Source organism: Homarus americanus, unplaced genomic scaffold (genome assembly GCF_018991925.1).
Source record: "Homarus americanus isolate GMGI-L3 unplaced genomic scaffold, GMGI_Hamer_2.0 scaffold27231, whole genome shotgun sequence".
NCBI lineage: Eukaryota > Metazoa > Arthropoda > Malacostraca > Decapoda > Nephropidae > Homarus > Homarus americanus.
This window is the reverse complement of record NW_024718545.1, coordinates 3,993,493-4,021,485: the sequence shown is the minus strand read 5'-3', so window position 1 is coordinate 4,021,485 and position 27,993 is coordinate 3,993,493. Positions and strand designations below refer to the sequence as shown.

At 44.5% G+C, this 27,993-nt stretch overlaps 1 protein-coding gene across 1 annotated transcript in view; it reads right to left on the bottom strand.

Annotated features, from left to right (window-relative positions):
- Positions 1–27,993, bottom strand: part of LOC121859754 (titin-like) — a 206,917-nt gene that overhangs the window by 151,067 nt on the left and 27,857 nt on the right. The window contains 24 exon segments of the mRNA XM_042356741.1: positions 4,535–4,678; positions 4,887–5,138; positions 5,267–5,397; positions 5,647–5,793; positions 6,298–6,421; positions 6,559–7,359; positions 8,005–8,406; positions 8,805–9,602; positions 9,753–10,301; positions 10,525–10,712; positions 10,877–10,958; positions 11,135–11,278; positions 11,470–11,727; positions 12,011–12,154; positions 12,608–12,837; positions 12,999–13,204; positions 13,466–13,648; positions 13,923–14,087; positions 14,283–14,445; positions 14,695–14,933; positions 15,099–15,469; positions 15,689–15,824; positions 16,937–17,108; positions 26,688–26,733. Coding sequence (XP_042212675.1) covers positions 4,535–4,678; positions 4,887–5,138; positions 5,267–5,397; positions 5,647–5,793; positions 6,298–6,421; positions 6,559–7,359; positions 8,005–8,406; positions 8,805–9,602; positions 9,753–10,301; positions 10,525–10,712; positions 10,877–10,958; positions 11,135–11,278; positions 11,470–11,727; positions 12,011–12,154; positions 12,608–12,837; positions 12,999–13,204; positions 13,466–13,648; positions 13,923–14,087; positions 14,283–14,445; positions 14,695–14,933; positions 15,099–15,469; positions 15,689–15,824; positions 16,937–17,108; positions 26,688–26,733 — 6,075 coding nt within the window.

Genomic DNA, 27,993 nt, shown 5'->3' with positions numbered 1-27,993 from the left:
ATCTCCCTCCCACCTACATCTCTGCCACCCATCTACATCCATGCCACCCATCTACATCCCAGTCACCCATCTACATCTCCTCCCACCTACATCTCTGCCACCAACCTACATCCCTGTCTCCCACCTACAACCCTGCCACCGACCTCACCACCCACCTACATCCCTGCCACCCACCTACATCTCTGCCACCCACCTATATCCCTGCCACCCACCTACATCTCCTCCCATCTACATCCTGCCACCCACCTACATCCCCTGCCACCCACTTCTATCCCTGACACCCACTTTCATCCCTGCCACCCACTTCCATCCCTGCCACCCACCTACATCTCCTCCCACCTACATCCCTGCCACCCACCTACATTTCTGCCACCCACCTACATCCCTGCCACCGACCTCACCACCTACCTGCATCCCTGCCACCCACTTCTATCCCTGACACCCACTTTCATTCCTGCCACCCACTTCCCTCCCTGCCACCCACTTACATCTCTGACACTCACCTATATCTCTACCACCCACCTACATCCCTGCCACCCACCTCACCACCCACCTGCATCCCTGCCACCCACTTCCATCCCTGCCACCCACTTCTATCCCTGACACCCACCTACATCTCTACCACCAACCTACAACCCTGCCACCCACCTCACCACCCACCTACATTCCTGCCACCCACCTCCACCATCTGCAGTAATCAGAGCTAAGATTATCCCCCCGGGTACAATATAGTTCATGTGCCATAATATAGCAGCTGGTGGTGCACACTTCCTTCGCCGCCCAGCTGTCACTCTAGTTATATCGGTGTTGTTCTGGCTGAGCATGACGTCATATACCTGCTCCCCGTGCCAAGGTTAACAGTCTCTGCTATAACTGTTCAATAACTCGTAACCAAAATAACGTTCTGGTTAAGAATTCTTAATTTTTATGGTGGTAATAAAACACAGCCACAAAGTGCAGGTCGTAACTCAACCATCGTAAGTTCTCTGCCCACCAGAAAACCTTTAACGAGTGGGATAAGGCTCGGGCCTCCCCATGTGTGCTAATACGGTATTATTAGTGGTCAAAAAAATTCCATCTTGGCAGCCGCCCCTCCCCTACCTGGCGCCGCCGAGGGTAGAGGAGGGAGCCGCTACCTCCACTTCATAAACTGATTACCTTATCTGACACCTCCTGAGGAGTCATGTAAACTAAATGTTCGGCAAGATAAATAGCTTTTTTTTTACTTATTACCTCCCGGCGAGTTGTTGTACTAGTCACCTGAACACGAGTTCTTACGAAAACTGATACTAGGACGTCTATATTAAGAAAGTTCATTCGTTCTGTTGCTGGCAGCTGGGGTGAAGTTTCCGCCCAGAAACATCGTCGTCAGGTGAGGGATTGTCTCCCACCTGGGCCGCCACAAGTAATTACGGCTATTTTCACCTGTACCCCCACCGTCTTAGGCCACACCTGGTGAGGGCGTCCCACAGCACCACCACGCAGCAACTAGCATCAGCAATAAACACCAGTTAAGCGGAGAGAAATAACGAGCTTAAACTGAACCTGGTCACGAATGCGACTCTTTGTTTGTCTCGCCTTTATGGGTAAAGTGACCAGGACATGTGGAGGAGAGGCAGGCGAAGAGTGTATGGAAGATGGGAGCAGAGAACAATAACAGGTGAAGAGAAGGATTAAAGACTTTGAGAGGGAGACGATTAAAAAAAAAAAAAAAAATATGACAGTGACAAAGGGGCCCAGGTGATGGAGGGCTGTGAGGTAACCTGTGTGAGGTAACCACCCCCTGTAGAGGAAACAGGTCACGGAGGTCGCCCTCGACTATACCACCATTACGCCTAGTTACTCTTGTTTGTTTCAAGAACGTAAGCAATGGGAGGATTAGAAATAGCAGTCAGCCCCTGTACTCAGGCTCTCAAGAATGAGTCATGGTGGGCATATTTTTAGTGTATTCATCACCTGTTGCCTAATTTACTCCATGAAGCTCCTCCTCCTTTTAAGCCCACACGGCCCCTGTGCCACCCCCCCACGCCCTCCCGGCCACCTACGCAGGTATGAAGCGCCTTCCACGCCCTCAGTCACCTGCACGCTGACGTCTCGACAGGAGGGCCAGAGAAAGAGGCTCACGCGACTTGTGCATTGTTTGCAGTACACGCTCTCCACCTCACCTCACGTCACCTCACCTCGCTCTTCCACTTCGTCATTAAATCTTACTTTCTAGTGCAGTACATTGTCCTATTTTATCTAACTTATTTTCTTCCTTATTTGGAGTGAAGGGAAACACGTTAGGTTGTTTTGTTCTTTATTAAAAGCCTCTTTCTCCGATGACACTGAGCAATTTAGTATGATACAGATAAAATACATTTATGAATCCAATTTTGAAAATATACTCTCAATGTTTTTGTTCATTTTCTTATTAATGCTCTACGAATATTGCATCGCAAACCAGAACCTCTTGAGGTAATGTGGTTTTGGGTGTTTAGGCGACTACTACGTGTGCGTGGCACGGTTAGCGTGGTGGTGGTGCGGGGCCCGGCGTGGTGGCCCATCACAAGCACAGCTCAGCCAAATAAACGAACGAATAAGCTAGCCTTGATGTATATGGTTGACAAGCGGCCAAAGTGTTACTTGGTGGATCATACGGGGATTACGTGATCATAATAATACCGTGAAAGACAGGAAGTCATTGTGCAGAAAACAACAACAACAACAACAACTACTACATTAGGTGACTAGAGGAATCGGGCACTGTACTCACTTACACGCCAACCACATATTTATTAAAACCAAATTATCGCCCATTAACGCTCAAGCCACGACTGTCTCCACTCACTAAACTGCTAACTGTGTCGGGTATCTCAGCACTACCACCTTACACATCATTTTTTTTAAGTAGCAAATATAGATACATGAGACACAACGACATACAGCGACACAGCCAATACTGTTACGCTACACTGTGTCAAGCTACACTGTGTCACACTATACTGTGTCACACTATACTGTGTCACACTACACTGTGTCACACTACACTGTCACGCACAAGCGGCGGGAGAGTCGTGGTTGAGGCGTTAATCAACGTAATTAAGTTTCTAACAACATGGCGGTTGCTGCCGAAAAATTTGCTGCCGAAAAATGCTCAGACAGATGAAGACTTCATCAAGTGATCAGAAAAAGCCGTAAGGCGAAGGACAAGAGGCCAGTATTATCTGGTACTGTACCTTCTGCGCCTCCCACAGATCACATGATCACACAGTCCATCTGTCCGAGTGTTCATCTTTAAGCGTGCATCATTATCAAGCATTGAGCAATAATATCGAAATGCTACGTTCAACACACATCTATATCTGCAGGCTACAAACGCTGTACAATTATCAAATAAAAAAAAGCTTTACTACAACTACTACGAAAATATAAGTAAATAAATATAAAAATACACTATACTACGGAAATTATCATATAAGAAATGTGTAGAAAACTAAATACTGTGTGTAATCTTCTTACCAATATGCCGGACACAAGACTCAGCTCATAAATAAACACATAATAATAATAATAACAACAACAACATGCAGTAAAGCTAACAAAGGCGAGGAGAGTGATGAAAGACAAGGCATCAGCCACAACTCACCTCATAAGGCACTTGTTAGTCATGTAATAGTCAACCATATCATTAACAACTTATTACACTAATTAATAACCCAAGGACGACCGTCACTGGGGAATTAACCAAGGGAATGAGCTATTAATAACATGACTGATAACGTTACAACACATTAGTATAGTATACACACCATGCACAGCCATATAAGTTTCTATAAAGCGTATAGGTTTACGTATCAGTGTAAGTATGCTAGTATTATTTATTGTAATTATATAAAAAAAACTTTGTTAAAATCTTGACTTGTTTTTGTTTTTTTGTCTTAAAAGATTCACTGTGACCAAAAAGTGAGTTCATTATACAACCCCAACACTACAATGCTATCATGAACAAAGTCTGTAAAGTGTGGACAACTGTACTGTAATGAGTTAATGATAAGTTTATATTGTGTCTCCATAATACAAGCAGCAGCAGAGTAATCAAATATGGTGACAATAAATAATCAATGAACTGACCGTCTATAAAATGTAATAACACTTATCATACTCAGTACAAATATCAGTTGTATGGCCCACAAAATAAAGCCAGGTTTATAATACTGGAAGGCGTTATAATGTTAATGTGTAGGAAAGTGTGTGTGTGTGTGTGTGTCTGTGTGGAGAAAGATATGCTGGTGGCAGATTTAGTCGTAGGAGGAAGGGTACGAGGAGGTCTGGGTGTATGTGTGACGAGAGAGACTCAGGACAATATCTCTCTTTTGGAGTGTGTGTGTGGAGGAGATTTATCTGTAAAGGATGTGTTGGGGATGTTGTAGGATGTGTTGAAGGAGGTGGTAAAAAATTTAGTTGTATGGGGTGTGTTGAGGGAGGCGGACGAGGGGCCTATCCCCGGTGTAGACGAAGCAGCCGTGAATACGTCGGGCCATCTGCAGCTTACCCTCCACCCCGATGCTGCATGAAGTGACGGCCTGACCCGCAGCGTTGGTCGCCTTGCACATGTAGGTTCCTGAGTCTTCTGGGTAAGCATAAAGGATGTCCAGAGCCACGAAACCAAAGTCGTAAGTTGTGCGGAAACGATGGCCTGAAGAGAGACAAAAACGAAACATTATATTTACCATAACTATCAATTATTATCATTATTGTCTTGTAAGAGTGACAGATTAATTAACTATCTTACAGTACACTTATTAAGCTGAAACTTGCTTTGAGATAAGTACTAAGGATAAAAGGTGTAAATAAATGCTTAAGGCAGTTGTAAAATACTTCACAGTGGGAGAAGAGAACCTTACCTGATGGAATTGGTTGTCCATTGAAGAACCACTCGACCTTCATGGTGGGGTCGTTGACGGGGGTAAGTGTAGCCTCCAAGTGGATTGCCTGTCCCTCCATCAGATGGTCCTGGTTCCTCAGGGATCGCCCGAAGTTGGGCTTCTCGATCATCACCGCGTCTTCGGGACGCTTGGTTGGAGCCTTCTGCTCCAAGCGGCTGATCTGGGCCATGGCCTCCGGGTGTTGAGATTCAATGATGAAGTCGCTCTTGGCTGTGGAGAACAGATTGAAGCACAGTGAGATGTAAACTTATGATACAGTTCACTGTTAGTAAACAGACACTACAACAGGAATCTTAATAATTGTGTTCCTACACTAAAAGAGTGGTGCTGAAACTTACGTTTGACCTGGATTGTGATGGAGGAGGAGGCAGTGCCGATGCGGTTCGTGGCCCTGACTTCATAAGTGCCAGAGTCTTCGGCCACTGCCTGCAGGATGTCCATGGCGCAGAACCCGAAGTCATACATTGTCCTGAAATAACATCAATTTATTAATTTTGAAAGAGATATGTTTAAAATTGCTCAGATAATTAATGTATTAATCTAATTTGTCTTTAGTGCTTCACCTTAATATTTAACACGTCATGTTATCAAAGATAATAATATTTAAATGGAAATTGCGGATATAAGTCTGGGTAAATATTACTCACTCGTTTAGTTCACCCAGACAGACTGTGACTTGTATTGTTATGGTACACCTTCACGGGCTGTAGTAGCTTACCTGAATCTGTGTCCAACCTGGAGAGACTTGCCGTTGTGGAACCACTCCACCTTCATGCTTGGGTCTGGGTAAGGCTCCAGGCGGCACTCAACGTGGGCACTCTGACCCTCCCACAGCTCTGTCAGTCCAGACAGCTTCACCACGAACCTAAACATAAATCAAGACCATACTTATTAACATATCTATATACGTAGTATATATTACACCGGTAGTTTTCTGTATAATTACCAGGAATAAGTTATTAGTGAAGGCGTCAGTTATAGGCAAGCTTCCTGTGTGTAAAATGACGAAAAAAAAACTTTGTCAAATATCCAGGTATTATACAGAGTTGGGTGGGAACTAGAGCTAGTAACCCTGATCAAACCTGGTCCTTAAGTTGTACTGCAAGACACCGACAAATATCATTAAATATTTTACATTTTTCTGCTTAAAAACTTTTTCTGGTATAATGAACAAAATAGATGTGCTCATCTATGGTGTTCTCACTCAACAACAAGGCCTCAAATGTTCATCTGGTTTATCCGTTACTTCAAAATACCTAAAATTACCCATCTTCAAGTACTGTACATCCTTACATAAAAAATCATTTGAAACTTTAGATACAAAGGAAGATACAGTTAATGAGAGGTCATAGAGTAGAGAGAGACTCACTTAGGTGCCTGTGTGATGACAGTCTCCTCAGTGGAGGACTTGGTATAGCGGGAGGAGTCCTCCAAGTAACGCAGTTTCTCCAGGGCCTCAGTGTGCTGAGACTCCAGCATGAGGGACTCCTTGGCTGTAGGAGGGAGAATAAAATATAGGTAAGATTAGACACATCATTCTGCTTTGCACAGGAATTAAATTATGTTATAATACAGAACTGACTGATGCAAACAATGTTGACAGCGACCAATAAACATATGATGTACTCACATGTCACCATGAGGGTGGCAGTTGTAACAGCCTGCCCCAGGCGGTTGGTGGCACGGCAAGTGTAGGTGCCGGAGTCCTCAGGGTTGACGTACTTCATATCCAGAGCAACGTAACCAAAGTCATGCATGGTGGAGATGCGGTTGGCCTGTTGGATAGGAATATTGTTCTTGAACCATTCCACCTTAAGATCTGGGTCACCCACGGGGATGAGGCGAGCTTCAAAGTGCAGTGGTGCATTCTCGATGAGCTTCTGGTCCTTGATGGGTGAGGTGAAGACAGGAGCCTGCATGGTGGTCTCCTCGGTGGTGATAGTACGCTGGGAGCGAGATGATGACTCCAGCCGTGAGATTTTGTTCATGGCGTCCTGGTTCATTGTATCCATCAGGATGGACTCCTTAGTGTGGCACACCAGAGTACATGTGGAAACTGCCTGACCGATAATATTGGTGGCACGGCAGGTGTATGTGCCAGAGTCTTCAGCATAGGAATACATGATGTCAAGAGCCACAAAGCCGAAGTCATTATACTCGGTGAAACGGGAACCACTCTTGACGGGGGTGTTGTTGTGGAACCACTCCACCTTCATGGTGGGGTCGGAGATAGGGATGAGACGCACTTCAAAGTGAGCGCGTTGACCCTCCAAGATCTCGATGTTCTTTAGGGAGGTGGTGAACACTGGGGCCTGTTTGGTGGTCTCCTCCACCTGCTCAGTGCGGGAGTAGCGGCTACGGTCCTCTAGCATCTGCAGCTGCTCCATAGTCATGGTCTGGTTCTGTGACTCCAGCACGATGTTAGACGAATCTATAACAAATAACAAACGTCAGGATTTCTTCACTTCAAAATAATATATCATGCCACGCTTCCTATATTTACTATACAATAAGCTGAATATCATCCATTTATTGAAGGAAAAAGTACTTAAGCTTACTTTGCTGTATACTGTACTAGATAACCATTCACATGATACTAAGAATTTCTCATTTGACTTCTCTTAACTTATCCCCATGCAAAATATACCCATCACCTTTATGTTATTGTAAGTTAGTCTACGATATAAAATAGTAAAATTGCTGAAAAAATTATTAGATAGGTTATTTAATTCTTCTGATTCTGTAAGAGATCAGAGAATATATAAAATGTCCGATGTTGAAGCAAAAAAAAAGTTTATTTATTTATGTAATAATTTGGGTTAATTTTGATTAATTTATCGACAAGCGAGTGTGTCTATTATTGAAAGGAAAAAACAAAAATAAACATTTGTCAAAAATATATATGCTGCTCTAAAAGTAGTCTGGAAATCAGCCTTTCCTGTGACCTGCAAGAGCCAACAAGAGGAAAGATGTTAACTAGTCTACAAGCAGGAGTGCAGAGTGTGTTGACGAGTGCAGCAGGCGAGTGTAGGCCCCAGTGACAGCCAGCCAGCGTCAGGCCTACTACGTTACTCACTGATGCACTTCAGGTTAGCTGAGATCTCATCTTTGCCCATCAGGTTTGTAGCCACGCAAGTGTAAACACCAGAGTCCTCCTCAATGAGATCAGATATATCTAGAGCCACGTAACCGAAGTCGTGGATCAGACGGAATCGTGATCCCATCTGGATAGGTTGTCCGTTTTTATACCAGTCGATGTGAAGGTTGGGGTCCGTAATTGGTTCGATCTTAGCTTCAAAGTGGGCATGCATGCCTTCCCTCAGAGTTACATCCTTCAACTTGGTCAGAAAGCGAGGCATAATCTTGACAGAAACTTCTTCCATTGTCTCTCGTCTCTGATAGCGTGAACTGTCGTCCAGATACTGAAGTTTCTGTAGGCTCTCTGGGTGTTCAGAGTCGAACACTAGGTCCTTCTTGGCTACAGGGAAAGGTGTCAAGGTAAGGTCAACTGGGGTCAAGATAAGGATACAAATGCCTTGGTTTGATATGATGGTCAACAGAGGTAATATTAGACAAGGGGAACAAGTGACGGCAATATGGATCTGGTATCCGACAAAGGGACCAAAAACACACAAGGCTTTCTGAATCATAAACAGAGGCTTGGGACTTTCATTTAAACTGTAGACAATATCCGTCTTGAACTGATACTAGAGAAGTTTCCCAGTCTTAATTGGAAATCAGAAGTTGTTCTTTATCATAGTTACTCCAGGAAACATTGGAAAAGGTGATGATCTAATAATTCGTAGAGGAAACACAAACTTTAGGTACAGGCTTATAGACATGCAACACAAATATACATTTTCTGGTCTTACTTACCAGTAACTTTGACCGAAGCTGAAGTGACAGCCTGACCGAGACGGTTGGTGGCCTTGCAGGTGTAGATACCAGAGTCGATGGGATATACACTCAGTAGGTCCAGAGCTACATAGTCGAAGTCATATGCAGGTCTGAAACGATGTCCTACTTTGAGTGACTGATCATTGAAGAACCACTCGACCCTCATTGATGAGTCACCTACTGGCTGAAGGCGAGCTTCCAGGTGAATGTTGGTGCCCTCAACTGTCTCGATGTTCTTCAGTGACTTGACGAAGCTCGGTTCCTTATTAATTTCAGCCTCTTCTGCGGCTGTTCGTTGGTTTCGAGAGGCGTCTTCCAGGTAGTGAATCTGCTCCATGGCACTGTCGTGCATGGTGTCAGTCTGAATGTCACTAGTGCTCTGAATGTGGACACACGCTGAAGTATGGGCACTGCCAAGATAATTCTCAGCCCGGCAAGTATATTCTCCCGAGTCTGTGGTGTATGCTCCGAGAATATCCAAAGCAACAAAACCAAAGTCGAAGTAAGTCTTGAAGCGAGAGCCGATGGTAATAGGCTTTCCATTGAAGAACCATTCTACTTTCATGGTTGGATCGTTCATAGGCTCAAGTCGAGCCTCAAGGTGAACGTTCTTACCCTCTGGCAGGGGCTTGGGGTCCTGGAGCAGCTGAGTAAATTCAGGCTTAGACTTTGTCAGCTCCTCAATATCATACTGAGGCTCGCGGTGGCGGTGCTCCAGGGCAGCTGTCTTGCTCAGACTTACCTCATGCATCGAGGTGGTGTCGATGGCTGATCGAGCTGTATAAGAAAAAAGTCAAATATATATACTGTATATACAGGGTATACATGAGCTGCATAAATGTATCTACTTAAGAAAATTATATTACAACATTAATTACAAATACAGAAGTAATATATCCCACAAGAATCCGATATAAGGTAACTTACTCTCGACGTTCATGACGGTAGACATCTGAGCCTGACCAAGAGAGTTGCGTGCAACTACAGTGTACTGTCCGGCGTCTGACTGTCGGACATCAGAAATATCCAGAGATACGTAGCCAAAGTCATGGTAAGTCTTGATGCGAGATGCTGACATGATTACTTGTCCGTTGAAGTACCACTCAACTGTCATGGTGGGATCACTCTGTGGTTCAAGACGAATCTCGAAGTGAGCTTTTTGACCCTCTAGAATCTTGTTAGTTCCCTTGAGGGGACCGAGGAACTTGGGGGGTATTGACACAGCCGAGACGTCCTCAGTTTCAGTCCTCTGGTAGCGAGAGGAATCCTCCAGGTACTGCATCTTCATCACAGTGTCTTCATATTGACTTTCTCCCTCCTGGTCCGTCTTGGAGATGACAGTGAGCTGGCAAGACACTTGAGCTTCACCCTTGGCGTTGTAGGCACGGCAGATGTACGTTCCTGCATCCTTCACAATGAGCGCCTTCACAGTAAGGGCAACATAGCCGAAGTTGAAGAAGGAAGTAACGCGGGAACCTGAAACAACAGAATAGTTTCAAGTTCGTGGACAAAAGGGCAGTTTGACTTAAATGCACTCAAATGTACTCGTGTCTCTCCCTGAAACAGAAACACTTTCTAAAAATACTGAAGATACTAATCATTCAATTTCTCTGTGTAGTATAAGAAGATAAATAATTTTTACCTCAATTTCACCGGACTCATCATTTAGGATTGTAAGAAATATTAAAAAAGGACTCACTGGCTTCCATGGGGCGTCCATCCTTGAGCCACTCCACCTTCAGTGCGGGGTCACCGACAGGTTCCAGGCGGGCCTCGAAGTGGGCATAGCCACCCTCCCGGGCTGTCGAGTCCTTGAGTTGTGTCTTAAACACCGGGGCTGTGACTGCCTCGGCCATCTCAGCGCTAGTCTTCTGTAGCATCTGTAGCCTAGAGGATAAATTCAAAATACAAGTTAAAACACTGCATGAAGACTTGTGTTAAAATACATCATAAGTTTCATCAACATTTGTCATTATATCATGTTCACAGCATTAGTGAAAATTACACCAGTTAATATCTTATACATTCAGGATAAACATAGGGAATGTTACCTGTAAGCCTCCATCTCCTCCACACTCTTGATGTGTTGGGCTTGTTCTGGGATGCCGAGGTCACCCGTCACGCTGGACAGTGCTGTAAGACAATCATGAATGTCACCCCTTCTTCCCTTCACCTCAGTATATATACAAACAATGATCTATATCCCTTCTTCTCTGTCCATAAACAACCTAGACAGAATACTTAAGCAAGGTGTTGACAAACTTAACTGAAGAGAGCATGTATAGAACAGTGAAGGTTGAGGTACTCACTGATAACCTTGATGGAGGCCTGACAGGAGCACTCGCCGGCTTTATTGGTGGCGCGGACGGTGTAGGTGCCACTGTCCTCCTCTCGCAGCTGCATGATGTTGAGGGCGACATAGCCGAAGTTGTAGATCACGTTGATGCGGGAACCTGTGGGGGTACAGGGAAGATGGACTCGATTACCCAACGCTCGTGTGTGACGGTAACAAAGTAGTGTAGAGGAAAATTATTAAATACCGACAGTATATAGAGTATTTGAATGATTGTTTGCTACATACACACTGGCACACATCAACGCCTGTTTTCATCTTTCTCAAATATACTGTACATTCTATACTCACTAGCAGTAATATGTTTGCCGTCCTTGAACCACTCGATCTTCATGAAGGGGTCGCTGACGGGATGCAGTTGGGCCTCGAAGTGGGCATACTTGCCCTCGATCACTTCCCCCAGGTTGCACAGAGGCTTGACGAAAGTAGGCTTAATGGTGGTAGATTCATCAATGGAGACCGTACGCTGGTAGCGGGACTGGTCCTCCAGGTAGCTGATCTGCTGCATAGCTTCGGGGTGTTGTGTCTGGCTCTCGATCAAGGGCCGCTCTGTTGATCAAGAGACAAGTCCGTTATACTTGTACACCAGTTTGTACGATCTAATAAACTACTGTACATGTAAATAGGTAACAACACGGGTTAATAACATATACTTTTAATTTAACTTATGCAAAAATATATACAGTATCTTGCTTAATGATGACAACTTTTGTAAATTCTTTAAAACAAGTATCAAGTACCTAATGATAAGTAAACAACTAAGGACATTTGGAAACCAAAATGTTGAAAATTTCTTTGGTGATCGTGTGTGATCCATGTGGAGGCGACTTACCCGTCACCCTAAGGTTGGCAGAGGTCTCGGCTTGGCCCTTGACGTTGGTGGCGCGGCAGGTGTACACACCCGCGTCAGCCTTGATCACATTCAGGAGGTCTAGAGCTACGAAGCCGAATCGGTAAGTGACGGTCGCTCGAGAACCTGACACAAGGAAATCATTATAAGTCGATGATGACTTAACAAAGAAATACAACCGCTCCCCAATATTGTCACAGCCACTGAAGTGAGAGATGTGGACGTGGAAAACATATAAAAGAGTGTAAGTGAGAGAGTCATGAGGAGGTGAAGGAAGACAATTGAGGAGTGGCTTTTATAATGAAGGAATATCTGAAGTTGTTGAAGGAGATGCAACAAGGAGAAGCTGCCTGGATCACAGTATAGTCATTTACATTATGTAGTGAATTAAAAAAATTATCTTCAATTTTCTTATTTGAATCTCTATTGCCTGTTCACTTGTAATAATAGAGCACAGAGTTAAGAGAACACATCATGAGTGGATTCTAAGGAACATCCAAAAGAAGCGGACAAAACTTAGTCTTCCCTTCACCGGTCATGCATGAAACAAGGCGACACTACAGGTGACTCAACACTTACTGGCAGAAAGAGGTCTGCCGTCAATGAGCCACTCGACGTTCATGGTGGCGTCACCGACGGGTATCACCTTAGCTTCGAAATGGGCACGGGTGCCTTCGACGATATCGATATCCCTCAGGGGATGTGTAAACTTGGGGGGTTCGGTGGGCTGCTCCTCCTCAGGGGCCTTAGGCACATGGTGGGCACGCTCCACGGGGCGCAGGATGATCAGTTCGGGCTCCGGTTCTGGTCTGCAACATAACAGTAACAGTTAGTTACTATCAAATATAAGTTATCTAATTACCATATTATCTTATGAACATGATGGCACCAGCCACATGTACACAGAATGCCAATCAAACTTCTGTTGTAAAACATCAGTAATGTTAACTAACAGCAAATATTCACTTACTCGGGTTCGATAATCTTTGTAGGTTTAGGGAAATGAGGTCGCAGTGGTGCACTTGGCCCAGGGGCCTTGGCGGTCTTGACGTGCAGGCGGGCGCGGGTCGCTGTGGAACCGGCCGAATTCTGGGCATTGCACTGATACCAACCAGCGTCGGCGGCGCCAGCACTCAAGACCTGTAGGCATGACGCTCCGTTCTGGTCGAACTGAACCTGCAACAACACAATCATCATATGTCATTAAATGCTAACACAAATAGTTTAAACTTTAAGGAACACATCAAACATTATACTATACTGATGAAGTAAATGTCTGCACTTGCTGCTGATTGAACCAAAGCAGCATTATAGCGAAAAAATATATGAAGTATATATATATTAAATCACACGTGTCAATTCAGTATATGCATATTGGATGAGAATGAGATAATAAAACTGATACGTTATTGTTAAAATGACGCAGCAGTTAATTACCATGACGTTCTGTGTATTCTCAACAGTGACGCCGTCCTTTTGCCAGGAGAGGACGGGCATGGGGGTGCCCACGGCGCGGCACTGCAGCACCACAGTCTCACCCTCCGACACCGAACATTGCTGGAACCTTTCCACGAACTTGGGGGCCACCATCTGCTGCATCTCTAGCACACTCAGTTGACACTGCAGTAGTTTATAACATTTGATGAATATGTTCACATAGTAAACAACAAAAAGATAATATCGCTCAGCTACACAACAACTAAGAACTTGTTCATTAAAAAATATTTGCATCAGCTTTTGCAACCTTAAGAAAATTACATTACCTTCTGCAAGAAGTGAACAACCATATAACACTGAAGACGCTCTTAAGCACGTCTACACAGGGGGACTCTTTAACAGAATGACCTTACACACTGGGGCTGTAACACCACGAGGACTGGGACTACCAACGTACCTGGAATGTGGCCTCGCCGGACTTGTTCCTGGCGACACAAGTGAGGATACCGGCGTCCTTGAGGGAGACCTTGTTGATCATGAGGGAGTGGTTGCCTGCCTCGTTCACCAACACCTTGTGGGTATTATCGTCCACGACCAAGACACCGTTGATGTACCAAAACACCTGCCACAACAATTAATTCATCATGTAGTGAAGATTAACTCCATTACTTTGAAAAAAATAATATAAATCAAATCTTATGACACTTTTTCTTGTGTGGATATTGCATCACAGACCAGCAGATATACTGTAGAGAAACTAAAGTATGATAACAAATATGTGTATGGTATGTGTAAGAGGCAGGGCCCGGGTTCTCACCTCTGGGTAAGGTCTGCCAGTGACACGGGCGTCAAAGCGCACCATTCTGCCCTCCTGCACCTCGCGGTCAGTGGGGCCACGGACGAACTTGGGCTCCATAGTTTTGCTGCTGTCGTCTCCTGTATCTGGTTCCGCCGCCATGCTGGGAGCCTGCTGCTGCTCACTGCCGGACACACAAAATATTATTTTTTCCCCTAAATCAAGAGTATCTCTGAACTAAAATTTACCAGTGGTACAGTATAAAGATTTACTACAAGGTGTAACCCTTCACACGTGTCCCCAGGTAATGATACTATAACAACCTGTCAAAGTGACAATACCAATATTTTAAATGTATTTCTATGCTGACATTACTTACTACATCTTCATTAATAATCTTAACATAACACTTTGTGATAAGTAAATAACTCACATCCTTTCAGGGCGGATGATCTCAGGTACAGGGACGCCATTAGTGATCTCCCCGCGGGGCACAACGGCCAGCTGGGCCGAGGCCACGGTGCAGCCCGAGTTGTTCTCGGCCAACATGGTGTAGTAACCGTTGTCGTTGGCGTTGACCTGCTTTACCACCAGGGTCACTTGTCCGGCAGACTGGGTCATCAGGAATTTATCACTCGCCTGAATACGTGTCCCATTCTTGAACCAAATAACCTGGAAAAAATAATACTCAAATAAGTCAGCTCTTGGTGTGGTGTGGTAGTTAGTGGATGTACTCGTTAAAACATATAATTATATTCTTTCAATATTAAGTAATACTTAGTGTTGGTGTCTTTCATATATGACAACAACAAGAGGCAGGCAGGTGTGGTCACGTACCCTGGGGGTCGGGTAGCCGTTAACGCTGACGGTGAAGGTGGCGTTGCCTCCATCTGAGACCTTAGTGGAGCGAGGTTTTTGTTGAAGCTGAGGTGCCTGAGGAGGACCCTGGATGGCCCCGACCTCTACCTCAGCCTCTCCCGTCATCCGCACGCTCAGTGTCTGACGGAACTCCACCTCGTGAAGCAGCCGGTACTCGAAGGTGTCCACGCGGAAGGATTCGGTAAGACCATTTTGCACCGACATCATATGTTGCTGCTGCTGCTGAGAAATTGATTGTTGCGACATATGTTGTTGCTGCATCATGGTCTTGCTCTGTGACATCTGCATGGACTGTTGCTGCTGACGCTGCTGCTGCATCATGAAGGCGGCTGTGGCAACAACACAATTATGAACATTGAAAAATTTAACAACTATATTACGATGATTTTTAACTACAGTATCTCCTTTTTTCAGTCTTTAATTTGTGATAAAACTTATACAAGTTCCTTATCTTCACTTGAGTTTTATTTATCACTTAAACGTCAGTAATTCACAATACAGTATCTTAAACACCCTGAAGAGGTGATGACAACAGGCACGGTACTGACCCTCCGGCTGGATGTATACGGTACAGATGGCCTCGCCGAACTGGTTGGCGGCTGTGCAGGTATACTCGCCCTCATCGCCAGGACCAATAGCGGTAATCAGCAGGGTTACTACACCTGTCGTTTCGTCGTGGGTCACCTGAGAGAAAGGGAAGGCGTGTTGGTGGTCACATGCAAGAATTTGTTGGTCATAATATTCCTAAACTGAGAGCACTGTCGGTGCCCGATATTCACACAATTGACCTTCATCGTCTAATCAAATAAACAGTACAGTACAGTACCGTACAGTACAGTACAGTACAGTACAGTACAGTACAATACAGTACGGTACAGTGCGGTACAGTACAGTACAGTACAGTACAATACAGTACAGTACGGTGCAGTACAGTACAGTACAGCACGGTGCAGTACAGTACAGTACGGTGCAGTACAGTACAGTACAGTACAGTACAGTACAGTACAGTACGGAGCAGTACAGTACAGTACGGTGCAGTACAGTACAGTACGGTGCAGTACAGTACAGTACAGTACGGTGCAGTACAGTAGAGTAGAGTAGAGTAGAGTAGAGTAGAGTAGAGTAGAGTACAGTACAGTACAGTACAGTACACTAGAGTACAGTATAGTGCAGTGCAGTACAGTACAGTACGGTGCAGTACAGTGCAGTACAGTAGAGTAGAATAGAGTAGAGTAGAGTACAGTACAGTACAGTACAGTACAGCATTATATAAAAATTTTGCTGGGGGTATCACTACTTAAACAAACATTTAGTGCAAGTTGTGTGTAATAATAATAATAATAATAATAATTAACGGTTTATTGAAAGAGCTTACAGCCAGAAGGCTGAAAAATATACAGTTACATATTTGGGGAATGGGTTACGAATTACAAATAATATACAAGTGACATAAGTGACACAAATAAGACATATAGTAACTTAGGATGGGGATCAGCTCAAACTACAGTTCATTTCAACATAGTGACAGTGTAGGGAGCAGTGTTTACTGGGAGTGAATACACTGATTTATTACATGTTATTGATAATGTGTGTGTGTGTGTGTGTGTGTGTGTGTGTGTGTGTGTGTGTGTGTGTACCCAAAAGTCAAAACTTAAGTGTCAGGTCAGTTTTAACTACCCTTGAACTGGCCATTAAGCATGTAAAAATACTGGATAATACTCCAAGTTTGGACAGAAACAAAAATAAAGGTAAATCAGAGTTTGGTGACGTAGGTCTTGGAGGTGCATGATACTCACCTGGTATTTCTGACCATGGGCGATCTGTGCGCCTTTACGCGTCCAGGTGACTGTGGGTTTGGGATTGCCCGTGACTTTGCCCTCGAACATGGCGTCACCGCCCTGGGCAAACCGAGCATTGCGGAAGATCTGCTCGAACACTGGTGGGGACGCGCCCGCTGGCAGACCCACGCTGTAAGGCAAGACAACATCAGTTAGCAGGACACATACTTAACAGCATGGAAGGAAACAGCCTAACATAACATGCTTTATGCTAACTCCTTACTGTGTATTGTAGACATATGGACCAGTTTACCTCAGCAGGTGGTCGAGTACCTAAATATGCTGATCATCGAGAAAAAAACTAAACAAACATTGTGCAGATCAAGCTTTTATATACAACTACAGTCATGTATATACGACTACAGTCATGTATATACGACTACAGTCATGTATATACTGTTTATTGTACAGTCACTACGCCGCCCACTACAGCGTCGAGTAGTGTGATAATTTTTGTCTACAACACTGAACGGTCACTACACAGACTCAGTGAGTTTAGTGTGGGTAAGACCTCTTTATATACAGTACTGTACCAGCAGATACTAACCCAAGATTCACTCAATTTCTAACATCAGAGAAATATGGCAAAAAGAACATGTAGTGAGGAAATGTTTGTAAAAATTAATCTTTAACAAGTTTAAGATAATGACAACGTCCTCATCCAACAAGGTAAAGTAGAGAGAAGGTTGACCAACGTTAACTCCCCTCCCACCCCAACTTACTAAACCCCCCCCTACTAACTACTCCCTCCCCACCCCCACCCACCACACCCCCGCCGCCCCTACTACAGGAAGAGCTGGAGGCTACCACAACAACCTTCACTTTTTACTAATATTTATGTAAAACTTTTAAATCTCACTTAATAACAACAAAAATGGAGACGTGAAGGCAGAAGAATACAACACACAGGGTAGAGAAGGTCGTGGTGGCGGGCGTCGCGTTATAATCACCAGGACGATTGACAGACACATACCATCACATCTGCCAATATGTGGATGATAAAACTCGCTTCACTACCCAGCTCAGGAGCCCCTACAGTAACCTACACTATCAAGCGAGACGTTCCTTGATCTTCCCTCGTAACTGGAGAAGCCAGAACGTATCTAACTATTTGAAGAAACATAAAACGTAAGCATAATGTCCATAATGGCATCTGAATTACGCTGAAACTCGACTTTAATTAGATATATAACGTTCCTTTAGCACCCGTCAGGAGACCAAATGAATACTGTGTGTGTGTGTGTGTGTGTGTGTGTGTGTGTGTGTGTGTGTGTGTGTGTGTGTGTGTGAATCTAAACTTTAATTATACTTCACTTTATAAGTTCGAACCTAACATAACCTAACACAGCCTAACGTGATCAAACCTAACCTAACCTGACCTGACCAGGCCTAACCTAACCTAACTTAACCAAACCTCTCTGCATACAGCCAAACATCAACTTATCCTGTGTTTATGGCTGTTAATTAAATCAAGATCTAGTGACCGATGCTTCGTAACCCCTGGCAACTGAAGCACCTAAAACTGACCCACGGTCAATAAACCCCTGGTACTAAAGCACCTAACCTAAAAACAAAACGCCAGGTAAACGGTGCTAATAAACATTGATAGCTGAAGCACCTAAAAACTAACACACATTGACCCACAGTGATTAATAAGGCACCTAAAACAAAACACCAAATGAACAAAGACGCTTCATAAGCTTTGCTAAAACTAAGCAGCTAAAACTAACGACGCTTCATAACCCTGGCAGTTGAAACACCACAGCTCGGGGCAGGGATTGGCTGAAGACTCACACGCCAAAATAGGCACAGCGGCCAACACTCTGCCTTATGTGAGCCAGGAAGCACATACTGGTGGGCTACATCAGAGTGACGGGGAAGAGGAGGACGGGGTAGGAGGAGGAAGAGAGAAGGGTGGAAGAGGAGGCAGGGAGGAAGAGGAGACAGGGGAGGGGAAGGCAGGGGGGAGGAGGAGCAAGAGGAAGCAGGGACAAAGGAGAGGAAGAGAGGAGGATGGAACAGGAGGCAGGATTGAAGGAGGAGGGAGAAAAAGAAAATAAAGACAAATGTTGAATTGAGATACGAGATGAAGAGAGAGAGAGAGAGAGAGAGAGAGAGAGAGAGAGAGAGAGAGAGAGAGAGAGAGAGAGAGAGAGAGAGCTAATATAAACAACGACGCATCGCCACCAATAACAAAACAGAAAACTGGTCCACCTAAACAACGTCATAGCCAATCACTCAATAACTATCTCTCGGTCAGTTAGTTCTTTGGTCACTCAACATCAATATAGCACTGCTGGCACCACTACTAAAAACAAACATAGATTTTTGTTTTCTTAATAGATGGTGGACGTCTGTATTTACACAATTAAATCTCTTGACGGAGTGTTAGTTAGTTCATATGGGTCACCCGCCACCCTCTGTGACCCTGTGGTGTGTGTGTGTGGTGTGGTGTGGTGTGTGTGTGTGGTGTGGTGTGGTGTGTGTGTGTGTGTGTGACCCCAAGACTCCAGATAATTTTAGTGAATGTTTGTTTATCTGTTCTAAGGCCGCGAAGACTTGAGGCTGGTGCTTAATAACCCCGGGCAGCTCTAGCACCTAACACTATAGGCTAACATCAACAAAGGCGACGGATGGTTGCTGTCAGGTGACCTATAAGTTAGTGTATAGACAAACTTAACACCGGGCCGGATTCACAAAGAGTCTTATGATTAACTATGATTAACTATGATTAACTATAGATCTAACAACGTAACTACTCCTACACCACATCGTAACAAAAATCGTAATTATACCAATATTCGACCTTTTCTAGATACGTTTTTTAACCCAATTGAGGAAAACAAAATTAAAGGAGTGAATTATTTCTACGTGGTGTGTGTGTGTGTGTGTGTGTGTGTGTGTGTGTGTGTGTGTGTGTGTGTGTGTGTGTGTGTGTGTGTGTGTGTGTGTGTGATTCAGACATCCGGTGTTCTGATTATTCCCCAACAAAACCAATCTTAAAATTAGTGATTAAATCTTCGCCTCATATTATATAACCTAATCATCACCACCACCACCACACATCATCACCACCACCACCACCATACATCACCACCACACATCATCACCACCATCATCACCATCACACATCATCACCACCACCACCATACATCATCACCACACATCATCATCACCACCACACATCATCACCACCATCATCACCATCACACATCATCACCACCACGACCATACATCATCACACACATCATCACACCACCACACATCATCACCACCATCATCACCATCACACATCATCACCACCATCACACATCATCACCACCACGACCATACATCATCACCACACATCATCATCACCACCACACATCATCACCACCATCATCACCATCACACATCATCACCACCACCACATCATCATCACCACCACTACTACAGCACATCACCCTAAAATACTCAAACTTTGCAATAACTAAGAACAGCTGTGACGACTACCAGCTGAAGCGGGCCGACACACACACACACACACACACACACACACACACATACTCTACGTACATAACTTACCGCATTTCATAACTTGGTCCAGTATTCAGAATTGATATCCGACATGATTAGCTTGACTTAAGAGATTAGGTTCTTATCGTGGTAATACAGAGTTGTGTTTATCGTATACTGTATCTATATTCTTTCCTTTTTTTCTACTATACTTGAGCATCACACACACACACATACACACACACACACACACACACACACACACACACACACACACACACACACACACACACACACACACACACACACACACACACACACACACACACACACACACATTCTCTCCTTAGTCGCCATCGTTTATTCATTTAAAGTTACAGAAACAACTTTGAGCTTTGTCATGGTGTTCCTCTACCATAAAGAGCCTAAAATATCCCTCTGTTGCTTCACATCACCGTCCACCCTCCACCTGCTCCTCCTCCTCAGATGCCATTCGACGTCAAGCTCTCCCCGACGAGTGATTTTTGGAGGAGTGAGGCGACACAGAGAGAGAGAGAGAGAGAGAGAGAGAGAGAGAGAGAGAGAGAGAGAGAGGTGCAGAAGCAGGAGTTTGGCTGCGAGGGCTGCGTGTCATAAGCATATGAGTTAGGAAGAGTGTGTGCCAAAGTGGTGGGCGGGGGCGTGAGGCGAGACGTGGTGGCGCAGTCCCTCACCTGTGGCGCCGCGGGTGCCAACACGGAGGCGTCCATGGCACCTGCTTCAGGTCACCCCCCTCCCCAAATACCTCACCATCACCTCTGCACTGAACACATTAGTGACGGAGCCAAACTTACACACAGGTTGTCCCGGAGCTCCCGTGTGTCACTCCTCGACTGGTCCCAACACTGACATTTCAACCTAAACGTTTCCTGACATAACTAAACTTGTAAGACCAAACATGTGGCGGGCAAACAGCAGCCAGTGTGCCTCCACCACCTAACAACATCCTCCTCGGTCAGCTTCATGTGTTGACAAACTACATAATGACACAGCGAGTTGTTAAGCCATTTCTACTACATGATACATGAACATCCTTCCTTATCTACAGGGCGGTGGGTGGGGAGGCCAAGGTTATGTCACTCAGCGGTGGTCAAATTAGCGCTTGTGAACCTGGCTGCCAATCTGGCCCGTCCGCCCCTCTACCTGCATACCACCATGAAGGACTTGACGTCATTCTCACTTGATCCCGTAATTTAGTTAAGAGATCAACGCACTGATACTTTTAGTTACATATACAGGGTATACTGTACCAGCCGACTGAGGAAGTGTACCAGCCGACTGAGGAAGTGTACCAGCCGACTGAGGAAGTGTACCAGCAGACTGAGGAAGTGTACCCGGCCTGAGACACATGTAGTTAATGTGACATATGGTGAGCTGCAGCACATGTGGAGGCCAGCCATTACATTACGTTCATCCCTGGGTGATGACAACACTCCACTGGCACTCGTGTTTACCGCCGCCTACATCATGACACACAACGAGGGTCCTAACTCCTCCCCATATATGTACACAACTCGGGGACAACCATAGTTCCTATTTAAGGTTGATTAACGGACCGTCAGGCCATGACTACGTTGATTTATACAGGAGAATGACGCTACGGTACCAGCTGACTACACAGCCCGAGACATCAAGGGCCAACAGTGACTTATTTTCTTTGTTGACATCGAGAACCTTAAAATATTTTATACCTCGATGACAAGCTGTGTAGCAGCTCTGTCGCTCAACACTGAACATACACACACACACAAACACACTCTCCCTCTCCTCATACACACACTCTCCTTCCCCTCACACACACACTCTCCCTCTCCTCACACACACTCTCCTTCCCCTCACACACACACTCTCCTTCCCCTCACACACACACTCTCCTCCTACACCCGGTATCACAGTTCTCCATAAGGTAACTTCTTTGAATCTGTTTACAATCTTCCCCGAGAGATAATTTCAAACCTTACAAGTTAAATATATTTACATATGTGTGTGAAACTAACTTACATGTGACTGTGAAACTAACTGGTAACTGGTAAACATGTTAACACAATAATTGGCAATTGGCGAACAAAATTTACCTTAACTAACCTAACACACAAGAGCACATAAAAAGCCAGAACAAATAATAATAATAATAATAATAATAATAATAATAATAATAATAATAATAATAATAATAATAGCCTGGGTAATTTTTTTTAAGTTGAACATCTGTTTTTACTATCTACCTCTCAACACCTGTCCTGTATTCCTCTACCTCTCAACACCTGTCCTGTATTCTTCTACCTCTCAACACCTGTCCTGTATTCCTCTACCTCTCAACACCTGTCCTGTATTCTTCTACCTCTCAACACCTGTCCTGTATTCTTCTACCTCTCAACACCTGTCCTGCCTTCTACTACCTCTGACCACCTGTCTTAATTGTCGCTTTTTCTACTTCTGACCAAACAAAACGCACCTGTAAATAACCCAACACCTAATTTCACTATCTTTCCTTCCTTCCAAACAACCAGCAGAAGGCAGGACATACAGACACTACGAGAGAGAGAGAGAGAGAGAGAGAGAGAGAGAGATGCGACCTTAAAAGAAAAACACCAACCAGCAGTCACACACTATGTAATTTTACCAACTCGGTTAAATATTACAAGAGACTCTACAGCACTTGTATATGATATGAACTTATGAGGCTACAAGTGTTCCCGAGTTTGTGTACAAGTTCCCGGGCCGTGACGAGGCTACAAGGGAGTGATCTCAGCCCCGCCCACACCCCTGCCTCACAGTTGGTCGGCAATAAAAGAGTTTTATTTCTCCCGTTGCTCAAACATCCACCAAGACCTGCACTTGGCACCCAACACCTACCCCGTGACTCGTGGAACTGATGAGAGTGATGATCCTTCAGGAGTGTGTGAAGTCCTACAGGAGTCTGGGTACTACGGCAGTGTGACGTCCTGCATGAGTGTGTGAGGTCCTACAATAGTGTGTGGGGTCCTACAGGGGCAATGTGACATCCTTCATGAGTGTGTGAAGTTCTACAGGATTATGTGGGGTCCTACAAGAGTGTGTGAAGTTCTACAGGATTATGTGGGGTCCTACAAGAGTGTGTGAGGTCCTACAATAGTGTGTGGGGTCCTACAGGGGCAATGTGACATCCTTCATGAGTGTGTGAAGTTCTACAGGATTATGTGAAGTCCTACAAGAGTGTGTGATGTCCTACAGGATTAGGTGAGGTCCTACAAGAGTGTGTGAGGTCCTACAGGCTTATGTGAGGTCCTACAAGAGTGTGTGAGGTCCTACAGGATTATGTGAGGTCCTAAAAGAGTGTGTGAGGTCCTACAGGCTTATGTGAGGTTCTACAAGAGTGTGTGAGGTCCTACAGGCTTATGTGAGGTCCCAAAAGAGTGTGTGAGGTCCTACAGGCTCATGTGAGGTTCTACAGGAGTGTGTGAGGTCCTACAGGAGTGTGTGAGATCCTACGGGAGTGTGAAAGATCCTTCCCTTACTGAGTCTCCTCCAGGTGATAGTAAGGTCATTTTTGTAATACTTATGAACTACTATGATGGCAAATAATACTACCTGTATATAGTGGCGGCAGATACACCAAGAGGTATGTCAGTTCCCACTACATCATCGACCGGTTTATATTATATGTTTACTTATGTATCTAAATCTTCTTGAAGCATCAGACGTGTTTTTGGGTGTTTAACGGGAAAACATTTAACTCTTTACGCTAATAGTTTAGTTCCATAAATAAACCAAAGAGGTGTCATAAAACATGTTAACACGGCTGCACCAGAACACCTCCAGCCAATAAGGAGTCAACCAGTGATAAGATGGGTGGAGCTTAAACACCCTTGGTGACCTGAGGGGACTGTAAGTGTATAGTTGTCTCCCTTCTGCGTCTTCTTCAGGTAACAGAAGGATCCTCCTCTGGTTACATACGAGCTGGTCTGACTATTACTACTATTGCACCTCATTATACGGTAAAGAGGACCTTACGACCTGTACTGTAGGGGAAGGCTGAGGTTGAGGACGGTGACCACCAGAGGATCCTACAGAGGGTCCTTGACGTAAGAAGTAAAAATAATAATGTGTTGGGGAGTGGGAGGTGAGACCAAGCCTCGACACCTGTTTCTTCCTGGCCCACAAAAGGCCAAGTCTATTATTATAGTTGGGAGCCTCGCGCACTTAGTCACGTTTTTGTTGGATACAGCGACTGAGGCACGAGAAAGATGGGGCCCCCGCCAGAGCTCATCCAGGGTACCTACAGGACCATACACTCATACCCTAGGGTATTCTTAACAGGCTTTGTGACTCATCCTGCATACACATAATATATCCTCCTGCCATGTGGATAATCTTGGACACAGCCGTAATATATCATGTGGTTGTGTGGGTAATCATGCGCCCACGCCAGGAGGGCGGGGCATAGAAGCAAAAAAATTAAATGAATGTAGCTCGACAGATCTCCTAAAAGTGGCCACAGCTCAAGTATGGAGATCAAACACTTCAACACATGGCTGCCGGTCTTCTCTATCAGTGGTGTTATCTAAGCGTTTCAGCAGTTTAGATCTTAAGTACAATTCATTAAGTCTCATCATTTTCGAGTATAATGAGTAATTTAGCTAATCAACCACTACAATGAAGAAGGAACATCTTTCATTATTTCTAATAGTTGACGTTTGGTTGGAAAGAAAGACCAACAGTGCTTTCAACATGATGGTAGGTGAAGCACATCAAGAGACCAAACAGGATAACACAAGTTCCACAAAAACTAGTTCCCGGCAGCCAGTTAGTCTACAGCTGGTTCACGAGAAAATACGTTATAGTCTTTACTAAGATGAGAACTGTAATTATTGTTGTTTTCGAGTATAACCTGAGTGCTTCAACTACCAGGGTGATTATGAACCATTCTCTGTTTTAGTTTTTAACAACAGATATCTATTAAATGTTGATAATAAGTAGTTATGCTTTGTTAAGACGCAGAGCCAATTAGATTTGTTTACCTAAGCAGCTGTGGCGCGTGTTGGCCGTGTATAGTCTGGCGGCCCCCAGCCTCGCCCCTCACTGCCCTGTGTAGTCTCGCCACCCACCCTCACGTGGAATGTCTTACAATATAGTATTTTAAGAGAGAATTCCCAGTAAGACTCATATTACAACAAGAGGCTGAATAACGTTACCTACCATGATCCAGCACCGTAACCCCCAGTACAACACCAGGTGAGGCCGAGGGTCTACCAGGTCATGTCCGGCCGCCAAAGTCCCGGAACATTAGACCGAACAGATCACATTATTCCGAGAAAACGTTAGTTATAAGTCTACGCTAAACTATGTGAGGCAAGACCGTTCATGGCCAAATTCTCTTCACCCGAGACGTCTCGCTTAGTCTGTTGTCCCCACGAAACAAAGGAAATTATAATTTTTGGGTGAAGTTTCCTTGTTAATACTTTAACTACCAGGATAATATAGCATCTCCGATATATTTATTCATTTAACAATATAACTACACAAAATTATCTAAGCTATATAACTCGACCCCTGCCTTCTGTTCTCTATAAATAAAATTTAACGCAAATTATACTGTTATCATAAGATAACGTTTATCAATTTAACCTAAAGATAATAAACATAACATCAAGAAAGACTGACGCCCCCACCCCCACCCCCCCCCTTCCCCCGCCCCAACCACCAGACACCTTCAAGAACTAGAGAAAACGGAACAGCCAGAGAAAATCGCATTAAGGGGAAGCTCAAGCATTCACGCCAGATGGTAACCACGACACAAACTACGTAAATCTGACTCGGGAATCCTACTTGAGTGTGAGAGGGCGGTAGCAGGGTGTAAATATGCCGTAAATAAGAGGAGATAACGGCCGTACTAAGTAGGGTACACACAGCTTAATACTAAATGAGGTCAGATAGAAGAGCTTGAGGAGGAGGTACATAATGTTTGAGTGGGTGTGAAGAGGTAAAGAGGGTGTGGAGGTAGAGAGAGGGTGTGAGGAGGTAAAGAGGGTGTGGAGGTAGAGAGAGGGTGTGTGGAGGTAGAGAGAGGGTGTGTGGAGGTAGAGAGGTGGGGGGTGTGGAGGTGTGTGTGGAGAGGGGTGTGTGTGGAGGTAGAGAGAGAGGGTGTGTGGAGGTAGAGAGGGTGTGAGGTAGCAGTAACAGCAGGAGTACTCACGGCACAATCTGTGTGGGGCCCTGGACCCGCTGGACGCCCTGCTGGACTGTAATGACAAAACAAACAACACGTTAGTTAATGTTTTGACACACACACACACACACACACACACACACACACACACACACACACACACACACACACACACACACACACACACACACACACACACACATTATTAAGCACAATTATCATAATCATCAATTAGATTATCTTTTAAATAAATCCTGGAACTGAATACAATAAGTTACAATGATCTCAGCTTATATGAATACAATAAGTTACAATGATCTCAGCTTAAATGAATACATAAGTTACAATGATCTCAGCTTAAATGAATACAATAAGTTACAATGATCTCAGCTTAAATTACATAAAAAACTATCCCAGTTGTAAGATTTTAACTTCTTAGTTTTCTGGAGTGTTGTCTTGCCTCTGCAGGTAAATGGACGTATAAACGAACCAAATATTAATCAGGTCACGAATACACAACACTGAGAGTCACTCCTCGGTAACGTGACCCAACAATACAGTACAGACAGTAACAACATCATTGACTGCAGGATTTACAGTTTGTCACCAACGATATTGACAGTAACATCTCCCGTTGAATATTAATACTCCGCAGTGACTGTGTTATGAGTAATAAGTTCAGCTGCTGCCGTTAGTGTGAGGAGGCAGTAAACAGCACCATATCATCACCCCAACTACAGGTGTTGTCATACATCAGTCACACGTCTCTACTCAAGATGGAGTTTAATTCATCGATCTAACATTATACGAGGTGACAGGATTCCACCTTGCCGTGTCCCGTTAGGTAAGTCATCTTTTATTTTCCTAGGCAGTATCTATATTGTCTTGCTAGCTAAGAGGGCACTTAGAAGCCCCATACATATAACGCCTAGTTACTAACAGGTAATAATGATGATGACGACTGTTAGCCCGAGAGAACAAGAGACATAATGTGGTAAGAGGAGTGATGGTCCCGTAGGTTGACTCATCACTCATAAAAATAGTTCAGTTTCCGCCATATGATGACCAGAGCTGCTCCCTACACCCACCGTCACACGGGTCCTGTCTAGTGTGGCCCTGGCTGTCTCTGTGGTAAAACAGGATGGCCCTGCTTGGCTCTGTGGTAACCCTGAATGGTCTTAACTAGCTCTGTGGTACATCAAATGGCCCTGGCTGGCACTGCAGTAATGGCATCAGTGCAAGTCACTTACAGATCAACTCTGAAGTTATTTTCATCCAGGATCTCAAAGCGGACTCAGCGAAGAGTGAGTCTTTTATTTATTTCGCCGCAAAT